Below are 10,413 nucleotides of genomic sequence, written 5' to 3'. Positions count from 1 at the left end.
CTCTCACTCTCATGTATTTTGATTAGCATGTCAATATTAAGTTCTTTGATTGAAATTGATGCCCGTATAAAAATCATTTATATCGATTCCTCGCATATAAAATCCTTAAGAATGTCCCCTAACTATCGATCCCTCGCATAATTATAAGAACAACTTAGAACGAAGCTCAGACGTTTAATAGCAATTAACATTTCAAGTCTATTCCTAGCACTCAAATATGTTAAGTATTGTTGTTTAGGTCCGAACCCTAAAAATACCTCCCGGTCAGATTTAAGATTCTCAATTTGTCACGGAAAATTAAAAGTAAAACAACAATACCAATAATCAATCAAGAACTGAATATTAATATATAAAATATCACCTCAATACATAAGAGTTTGAGCAGATTACTCCCAATCCCAAAGGGTAGAATTAGCCACGCATACTTCTATCACCTTCCATTCTCCCAATTGGGTTACAATTCACTCTATGGTGTTTTCCTCTCAATCTGGCACCCTAAGGTTGAGCCTCTAGCCCTCTATTTATCCTAGTTTTCTAGGGTTAGGTTGTTTATTGTGTCGCGCTAATGGGCTAAATGATAAAACATAAAAAAAGGCCCAATCTTTCTTTGCATCTTTTCCATTCTGGGACCTTCTATCTTTATCTTTTTAGCTCAAATCATTCATCTTTAATCCAAATCTCCAATCTTCCTTAGAAATATGCAATTAACACCAAATTTGGGAATAAAATACTCTTATTCAAATAAAGATCATAAAAAATGTAAAAAGGTATAAATTCATAAATTAGGGATTATTTTATATGTAAATTAGCAATAAATCCTCATAAGTGCCTATATTTTAATATGAAATATTACTGAAATTAGACATTTATCAACTTTCCATCCTTTATCATAAACCAAAGTGTGCCTATCCTTTTGAAACAGAGTGTTAATACGCGGTATACCTCTCCCATGAATCCTGCATAACAGATTAACATAACTTAGTAGGGAAATAAGTAGATTTGTCTCAAAGAAAAACACATGCACATTACCACTGCATTATCCAGAGTCACAACAACTACCTAAACACAAATATTAAGGTCAATAAAAAGTCAACAGAAACTCACTTCCAGATCTTCCAGGGTCAAACGTCTGTTTTGTGCCTGTGCTTCCTGTCTTTTCAATGCATATCAACTCAGACACGCTATGAATCAATGAACTTGCTCTCCCAAGGCTGCATGATCCAAGAGAACATAAAGATAAAGTTTATTTTAATATATGACTCTTAATAAACCACATGACAAGGCAAATGCATACATATTAGTACATATAAGAGGAAGATAATTAAGGTTCACCTGTATATAACGATAAAGGTTGGGAATCAGTTGGTCCTCCTCGTGACTCATTCCACTCTTGAAGTGGGTTACTCCAACATCTGTCTGCTGACTGTATCGAAGATCACTTTGTGGAATCAAAATGTGACCCATGGACAACAATCCAAACCCTCCTATTTCTTTAGGAGTGTAGAAAATGACAGGTGAGAACCTGATAAAAGATACAGTGGAGCATAGATTTGAACATTAAAACCCAATATTTATGAATAAAATATTTAGAAACAACTAATATACCTACCATAAAAAAAAAGAATTAATTACCTGCTAGGCGTCTTTGAGTCTGAATTTTATTTTCACATTTAACTAGAAAATCTAAAAGCTCTTGGGTATGCACAGTTGCCTCTCGAAAATAGGTCATAAGCCCTGAAAACAAACAAAGACCATGGGAAACCAATGATGACCTCTTCACAGACTATCCACAATTGAGCTTCACTCACCAATTAAAAAAGGAATTGGTATTCTTAAAGGCTTGAATGCAATGAAAAAAGGGAAAGATAAAAAGGAATTGGTATTGTTGAAAATAATCAACACTCACATGCTGAAAAGCAAGTTTGGATTATCCTTGCTGTAAATAGAAATAAAGCTGTTCTCCCACTCCAATGTTGAGATGCTTCGAGGAAGACGATTCTTCATATCCCAAAAAACACTCCTCCCAAGATCGACTGAATTATACCAATTAAAATGTCAAACAAATTAAGAACCAAACGTCAATATATAATATATTACAATATTAATATATTATAATAAATGTATGAGAAATGTCATGTGATGGAGAGTTTAGTATTATGGAATTCACAAATTTGACTTCTCAAGTCTATTAAAATACTAGTGTACGACTATAAACTTATACTTCACGTATTTTTTTTATTAGCAATCAAGAAATATATATACTCAGGAACCACTTTTTATCAACATTATAAAACGTATAATTAATCCATTTTTATGAATATTAATTCTCAATAAAGTTAGTAGATATTTGTCAGCATATAATGGAAAAAAGATATTAAAATTTAATCAAATTTTGGTTTCATAGATGTGGATCTAATTCTACTGATTAATTTCTTTTCCAAGTTTTAATACTTTGTGGATCTAATTCTTTAGCCAGGCAATAATGGTTAATTTGTATTGTTTCTATATACAGGTTAATAATATACATGGGAAAACCATATAAAAAATCATGGTGTAGGAAGGTTCACCCAAGGTTTTGCTGCCTTCCTCTGCAGACAAGCATTTCATTGTTATCATATCTGGTTTCTTGTGATAAGTTTGTCATGGTTTCAAAGATATTAGTGTGACTATTTTATTCCCACTTTTCCTTTCTACTCCCTATATAACTATACATCACCAAGTTCATCCTTTGTTTTTGAAGAGGTAACATGGAGATATCAAGAAACTTACAAGTGTAACTTTATATCAGAAAAATTCAGGATTTCCTTCAATCTGCATAAAAAGCTCTCGTGCAGCTTCAACTATGCCTGAATGCCCAAGGTGGGGGAATGATGAAGTCACATCATAATGAATGTAGTTGCAACTGCAAACAGAACATAAAATGTTGAAGTGAGGGACCAGAATATTGTGTTGGACCATAGAAAGGATCTATGCAGTTTGGCCCATATAAAACTATTACACATTGGAACTGAAACTATAAGGTATATAGAGAAGATGATTTATGCAGATAAATGTAACTCAATAGGGATGTCATTACTCATTAGCCTTTGTTTATAAACAGTTTATAATCAGACATCATAACATAACATGTCAAAATTCATTTTCCAGGGTATGTATGTCACAACCTTCCAAGTCATTGAAAACCAACCGACAACAATACCAAAGGATATGTAGTTGTCCTAAAATTTAGATGTTCAAAATTGCATCTTAAAATTGTGAGGATTGTTTATTGCTTTGTGTATTGCTCTATCAATTTCAGAATGGTGTACTGACTCAAAAAAAGTTATTCTGTAAACAAAACTTAGCTATTTTTTTGGTGCTTAAAATATTATAATCCTAGTAGTACCTTCATAAGCTTCCCACGTTGCCCCATCATTCTGAGGGCACAAGGTATTGGTAAATTAAACATGTTACTAATATAAGCAGTGACAACGTATGCCTTAGCTATTGAAACAGTTATCTCCCTGAATCTTGATCGATAACTTACAAGGCAAAATGGCTTGAATTGATGTAATTATTGTCCTACAGTATTGTCCTGTCAATAGGCTTTCGATTTGTGATTTCAGTATACATGTGACAAGCACAAAATTCTAACACAATTTTGTATTACCACTCTGGGTTTTCTCTCTTTCTCACTCATTCATCACACTTGGTAGTTCCTATACAATATGCAACTATCAATACACATAACTATCGCAACTCGATCTAAAATAGCTCAAGGATTGGAATAAACCAAGCATCAGTATATATGCATTATTCAACAACACAGCTTTTGCCAACAAAGTACTTATCTTTCTATCATAACCCAAACAGGAGATAAGGATAGATGCTGATAAACTGACATAAAAAAGAAAGTTGAAAGCAATTGTTATTGGACTCTTTCACCCCTCACCTTTTCAAGGAAACCTTGTATGTACATTCAATATATTTGTTACGAGCAGTAGGTACTAGTGTATTACAATGTTTACAACCTCAACCTGTATGAATTTTATCAGTGAATTAATTGGGAATTCTTAGTAACGTTTCACCACCACCCTACTCAATCAAATACATAGAATATAGCAAATCAAAATAGTCACTCAATCAGGAGAGCATAGTCACCATCACCAAAGCATCAAGAGGGACTAGTTATGGGCATCATAGTGAAAACTGAATTCTTAAAAGAGTTGTGAAAACTGAATTCTTAAAAATAATCTCAGCACATTGTTTTCCTTTAGTGGTAGGTGAAAGAGACACAATTCCAAAATAATGATTTTAAATTTTTGAGAAATGAGAATTAAATAGAAAACTAAAAAAATTAAAATATAAACTCACTTTTATATAATCTTTTAGTCATGATTAAGGACTTAATAAAATCCCTTGACTTGACTTCTTTAACAATTTCCATAGATCCAATGCTTAATACAGAAAAGCAGTTTCTGCAGCAAACCAAATCCTTGTCTTGGTAGGTTTCTCTCACAACTATTGGGCCTTATTCATGGAACATTCAACTGCTTCTGTAGTATGCTTAATAACCTTAGATTTTATTTTATTTCAGACTTTCTAAACATCTTCAATTAATATAAATAAATTGTTCTACAACATGTGAAAACTCAAAAGAGATGGATATGATTGGAAAAATCAAAATAGAAAAAGCTAACAGTGGTTTCTTTATCAGTTAACTTTCCTAACACCTTCTCCATGATGATTCTTTTACCCAATTTACACTGTCGAAGGTGCATCATACAACACCAGTTACCAGCAGAGAATACCAGCAGAGAATTATACCTTGGAATTTTAGACTGCTCTAATTTTGCATTTGAAAGAGATATTGCATTTTCTTAGAACTCAAAATGAGTTTTAGAATTCTCTCACCTGCCTCTGTGATAACTTGCTTCAATTGCTCGAAAATCAGAACTCGAGTTAGGAAACTCTTTCTCCCTTGCCGCCTTTGTGATAACTTGCTTCAATTGCTCTTTAGCTACCTAGTAAAAAGATGAAACACATAATGAAATACACAAATAGAATCATATGACAAATCCTAAACATCAAACAAAGTCGATGGTCGGCATTGAGAAGAGAACGCGCGAGCATTTAATTACCTTCAAATCGGTTCCGTGTAGAGGCAGAGAGCGCTAGGGTTCGTATGGAGGCAGAGAGCTAGGGTTCGTGTGAGGGAGAGAGCGATAGGTTCGTGTGAGGCAGCGAGCGCTAGGGTTCGTGTGAGGCAGACATCACTAGGGTTCGTGTGAGGCAGACATCGCTAGGGTTTGTGTGAGGCAGAGAGCATTCGGTTCGAGTGGAAGCAGCAAACGCTAGGGTTCGTGTGAGGCAGCAAGTGCTAGGGTTCGTGTGAGGCAGCAAGTGCTAGGGTTCGTGTGAGTGTGAGGTAGAGAGAAGGACGAGAGTGAAAGCGTTAGAGTTAGGGTTCACTCTGGTTTTCAAAATGAAATTAAAAAAAAATTTATTTTCTTAAGTTTTAAAAAAAAATTCATTTTTCAAGTGAAAAACTGAAGGATTTTTAAATAAAGTTAAAAATGTGAATATAAGGATAAAGGAATAAAGCAAAAGAAAATTATGACAGTTAAAAATGACATAATTTGAAAGATAATTATGGCGGTTAATGAAATGACGTATTATACTGAAATTTGTGGCGGTTATCAATAACTGCCATATTAAAACCGCCACTTTTTACACATTTTTTTTGTAGTGATTGGCGTCTTAAGGTTCGAAGACGCACCCTCTTAATCTTGTCATCACCTTTATAATTGGTTGACAAAATGGTCCAAACCTCACTTGCAGCTCCTTCTATATGCTCAAACTTCTCGTCATTCATCCCTTGATGGATGAGATACAAAACCTTCTTGTCCTTCTTCTTCTGGTCACGATGCGCTACTCGTTGCGTCTCAGTTGCATTATCAACTAATGCAAACACTCCACTCTCATCGACATCCCAAAACTCATGATAATCAAACAAACCTCTCGTCTGCACACACCATCGATTATAATTTTTTCCATCAAGGATAAGGACTGATAATTGGGTAGAGTTCATGATAACAAACTGACTCTGATACCAGTTGTAGAAATTAATTGAAGGAAATAAAAGAAGGCAAGAAACTGATTGAACGTAATTGCACAAAATTGCAAAACTGCTGAATTGATACCTTCATTTTGATTTACTTCAATAATATATATAATAAAATTACAAATACTGGAAGCTATACAATAAGAATACTAATAGCTTTGTAAACTGACAATTAATGCAATACTAACAATAAATAATTTAAGAGTAATAAAATCTGAATTATTAACTAACATTTAAGGCTAATAAAATCTAAATTAATAACCAACATGTATTAGGTATGAAATCATGTAATATTGATATATATATATATATATATATATATATAATCACTAAAAAATAAATATAAAAAATTGTTAATGGTGTAGATTTGTAAGAAAATTATTTAAGAAATAAATATTTTTCAGAATATATAGTAAAAATTTATTTATTATTATTATTATTATTATATACTATGTGTAGATTTTTCTTATAATAATTTATTTACGTTGTATTTTGAATTAAGAGACTATTTTTTTTAATATATTTGATTTTAAGAAAATAATTAATTATATTAAATGTTTGACTTGAGACATATTCTTATGGTGTAATTGAAGAATTATATATTATAAAGTGTTGTAAATTTTGTAACGGGATTAATTTAGACATGTTTAAATTTAAATAATTTAAAAAGTAAAATTGTATTTAATTTTTAGATTTGATTTTGATACTCAAAATAAAAAATAATTAACTAATACAAATACAATTAAAAAAAAAAAACTCGATGAATGCAAAATAATGAACATTGCTATAAATCAACTTGATTGAGTTTAAAATGCATAAAACAAGATTCATGTACTTATATATATATATATATATATATATATATATATATATATATGTCACTGAATTCCATATAAATACAGCAAACAAAGTTGTATGATACATCAATGCTATCAGTTATGGAGTCAGTGCAACAAGGTACATAAGACTTCATATTAGTTCGTTTTTCTAATAGTGATGATGGGACATTGTCCTTGAAAAATATGAAAAGTTTGTCAAGTATTATTTTGGTACAATTAGAATAGTATTATTTATTTACTGTTGAATATTATAATTATTTCATGATAGAATAATCTTTAATATTTTTAGTAAAACTAAGAAGATGCATTAAAATCAACAAACATTTTTTTAATGTTTTTATCTAACAAATCATACCATTGCATGATTGCCTGAATTAAAATATAGTCTCTTGTCAAATTCTCTTTTCAAATTTTCAAAAAGAGAAAGTATAATAATAGATTATTAATTAGTGATGTAAAATTAATATTTCATAACTAAATCCTAAAAATATACCTACCAAACAACTAAAAAAACGGAAAAACACGGTTGGACAGTAGTTGCTTACAATATTAATGGTATTCAATTCTTGCCACTCCATTATAAATAAACTCAAAACATACTCCAAACACAATCAAAAGTGTGCTTGAGATAAAAACAAAAAAAAAATGAATTTCTCTACGATTACAATATTTTTATATTTTTTTGTAATTAATTTTGCTTTACTTCAATCTGCAAATATTGATATATCAAAATTTGGAGGAAAACCAAATGGAGATATAAGCAAGGTATAAACATTTGATATTGAATAAAATGAAATTGGCATTGTATAATAGAAAAAGTGCCTTTTATGTCAAATTATATTATATTTTTTTGTTATGATCATCTTTGGCTGTTACTAATTTGTAATTTGTATGTTCTTAAGGCTTTGACAAGTGCATGGGCTGAAGCATGTTCATCCACAACTGCTTCTAAAATTGTGATTCCAAGTGGGACATATCAAATGACCCATGTAGAAGTAAAAGGTCCTTGCAAGGCTCCTATTGAAATTCAAGTTGATGGCACAATTAAAGCACCTCCGAAACCAGAGGATGTTGGTGGTGAGCAATAGCTCAGGATTGGTTATGTTGACCAGTTAACGATGTCTGGTAATGGAGTTTTTGATGGTGAAGGTGCAACTGCTTGGAAACAAAATGAGTGTGCGAAAAAATTTGCTTGCAAAAACCTTGGCATGGTAAATAATGAATATTATTTTCAAAATTCATATAAGATGTAAGATAACTTGCACACTTATCGAAAATATATTTCATTCACGTTTCTATTCTTTTATCAAATGTCAACAGAACTTCGGTTTTAATTTCATCAATAATTCAATAATTCGTGACATTACTAGCAAGGACAGCAAACACTTTCATGTCAATGTTTTGGGTTGCAACAATTTCACATTTGACGGATTTAAAGTAAGTGCTCCAGGTGATAGCCACAACACCGATGGCATCCACATTGGAAGATCCACCGGTGTGAATGTTCTTAATACAGATATTGCCACCGGAGATGATTGTGTCTCATTGGGTGACGGTAGCAGACAAGTACTTATCCAAAAGGTGAACTGTGGACCTGGTCATGGTATTAGTATTGGAAGCCTTGGGAAGTACAAGGAAGAAGAGCCTGTTGAAGGTGTTACAGTTAAGGGCTGCACTTTGAAAGGAACTACGAATGGAGTGAGGATTAAGACATGGCCTAACGAGCCAGGAACAATTACAGTTAATGACATGAAATTTGAAGATATTACCATGGATAATGTGCAGAACCCTATCATCATAGACCAAGAGTATTGTCCAAACAACCAATGCTCCAAAGGGGTACTTAGTCTCCTATCCATTCATGCACATGTTGATGTTATTATTTAAGTAAAAAAATATTTCATACACTAAAGTGGCTTAAAAACTAACTTTTATCTCATTTTTTTTTTATTGTTGTGGTGATTCAGAGTCCATCAAAAGTAAAGATAAGCAAAGTTTCCTTCAAGGGTATTAAGGGAACTTCAGCAACTAAAGAAGGAATTATTCTTGCTTGTAGTAGTGGTGTACCATGTGAGGGTGTTGAGATAGGTGATGTTACACTCACATACAACGGAGGTCCGATAATAGCTAAATGTAGTAATGTCAAGCCAACAATAACAGGGAAAGCCCCTGCCTGCGGTGATGGGGCTACTGATACAAAGCAAAGTGATTCTGCTACTGATAAAAAGCAAAGTGATTCTACTACTGATAAAAAACAAAGTGGTTCTACTACGGATAAAAAAGAGAGCACTGATAAAAAACAGAGCAGTGATAAAAAACAAAAAGAGTAATGAAAGTTTGTTTAAACAATTTATATTTACAATATTTTATTTCTTTTAAAAGTGAGAAAGGCATCCCATTAAATGAGGAGAACAGTGAAATAAATTAGTTGTAATATTTGTAATAAACACTTGAAATAAATTAGGCCATACAATTTGTATGTTCGTACTTAGTCTTTAAGAGTAATTTTCCTATTCTTATAAATGTACTTGTAATATGTCTAAAACTCCTATCAATACTTGTTGGGAAAGAAAGGTTCTTTGGAGGATTAAACTATAGGGGTAAGTCGTGAATATATATATTTTTTCTTGTAATTGATGCATTTAATTATTCTTTATAATTAGAATATTAACAAATCAATATTTTTCATTTATCAGTTTATTGAAGTGGTATATTAAATTGATTATATAAGTAAAATCACGTGAATGCTTTGTATATAATATCAATGCTTTGTATTTAGACCAAATCTGTAACTTTTGACTCAATATTTAGTTAAAATAAATTAGTACAACTATTTGAGAGATATAACCAACAAAAGTGAAATACTCAATTTTTTTTTTATGATTGAAAAATAATTTGTGAAATGAGTGTATCCATTTTATCATTTTAAGAATGAGTCTGATCAAAATTTATTGTTTTCATGACTTTTAATCTGCAAATTAAATAAGTTTAGATTGGGTGGATGAATATGGATTAAACCGTTTTATATAATAGTAATTACATCGTTTTATATAATAAATGTTTCAAAAAATGAAAGTACTATATTAAATTATTAAAAATGAAAGTCCTCTAATAAAAATTTATTTTGAAAAGTAAAAATTTATTTAAATTTATTATTTTCCTCTTTTAATACGAACCAACATGTCTTATTATATAACATAAACTAAGTCAATTTTAAATAGAGTCCTCTATATAGTCTCGGTGAAACCAATTTTGTATAGTTGTTTCATCAAAATTTTAATTTTTAAAATTAAGTTATGTCATGTAAGAATAATGTACATTGGTTTATTCGTCCATAAAAAAATGTTGGAATATGAAAAAATGTTTATAGTATAAAAAATATGTAATAACGATTAGAGTTTTTCCGTCCACCACCACCACTATCATCGTTGTTATCACTGTAATTGAAAATTGAGAAGAGAAAACAACAAC

At 31.2% G+C, this 10,413-nt stretch overlaps 1 protein-coding gene and 1 long non-coding RNA gene across 2 annotated transcripts; one reads left to right on the top strand and one right to left on the bottom strand.

Annotated features, from left to right (window-relative positions):
- Positions 1-324: 324 nt before the first annotated feature.
- Positions 325-5,369, bottom strand: LOC137829930 (uncharacterized). Its single transcript, XR_011084112.1, has 8 exons — positions 5,121-5,369; positions 4,894-5,003; positions 2,770-2,902; positions 1,907-2,033; positions 1,633-1,734; positions 1,333-1,522; positions 1,105-1,211; positions 325-956 (listed from the first exon to the last, which is right to left on the bottom strand). It is a non-coding gene; the product is annotated as an uncharacterized lncRNA (long non-coding RNA).
- A 2,180-nt stretch (positions 5,370-7,549) lies between these two features.
- Positions 7,550-9,537, top strand: LOC137828180 (polygalacturonase-like). The gene is made up of 4 exons (XM_068634643.1): positions 7,550-7,707; positions 7,845-8,153; positions 8,263-8,781; positions 8,910-9,537. The coding sequence occupies exons 2-4, from the start codon at positions 8,061-8,063 to the stop codon at positions 9,270-9,272; spliced, it is 975 nt and encodes a 324-aa protein (XP_068490744.1). The 5' UTR covers positions 7,550-7,707; positions 7,845-8,060; the 3' UTR covers positions 9,273-9,537.
- Positions 9,538-10,413: the final 876 nt, after the last annotated feature.

Source organism: Phaseolus vulgaris, chromosome 7 (assembly GCF_000499845.2).
Source record: "Phaseolus vulgaris cultivar G19833 chromosome 7, P. vulgaris v2.0, whole genome shotgun sequence".
Taxonomy (NCBI): domain Eukaryota; kingdom Viridiplantae; phylum Streptophyta; class Magnoliopsida; order Fabales; family Fabaceae; genus Phaseolus; species Phaseolus vulgaris.
This window is presented reverse-complemented; position numbering and strand designations above follow the sequence as displayed.

Bases quoted from the DNA above. Each gene is read 5' to 3' on its own strand.
- LOC137828180 (XM_068634643.1), top strand. From the start codon at position 8,061: ATGTCTGGTAATGGAGTTTTTGATGGTGAAGGTGCAACTGCTTGGAAA. The intron at 8,154-8,262 runs GTAAATAATGAA...AAATGTCAACAG, and splicing joins CTTGCAAAAACCTTGGCATG to AACTTCGGTTTTAATTTCAT. The intron at 8,782-8,909 runs GTACTTAGTCTC...GTGGTGATTCAG, and splicing joins ACAACCAATGCTCCAAAGGG to AGTCCATCAAAAGTAAAGAT.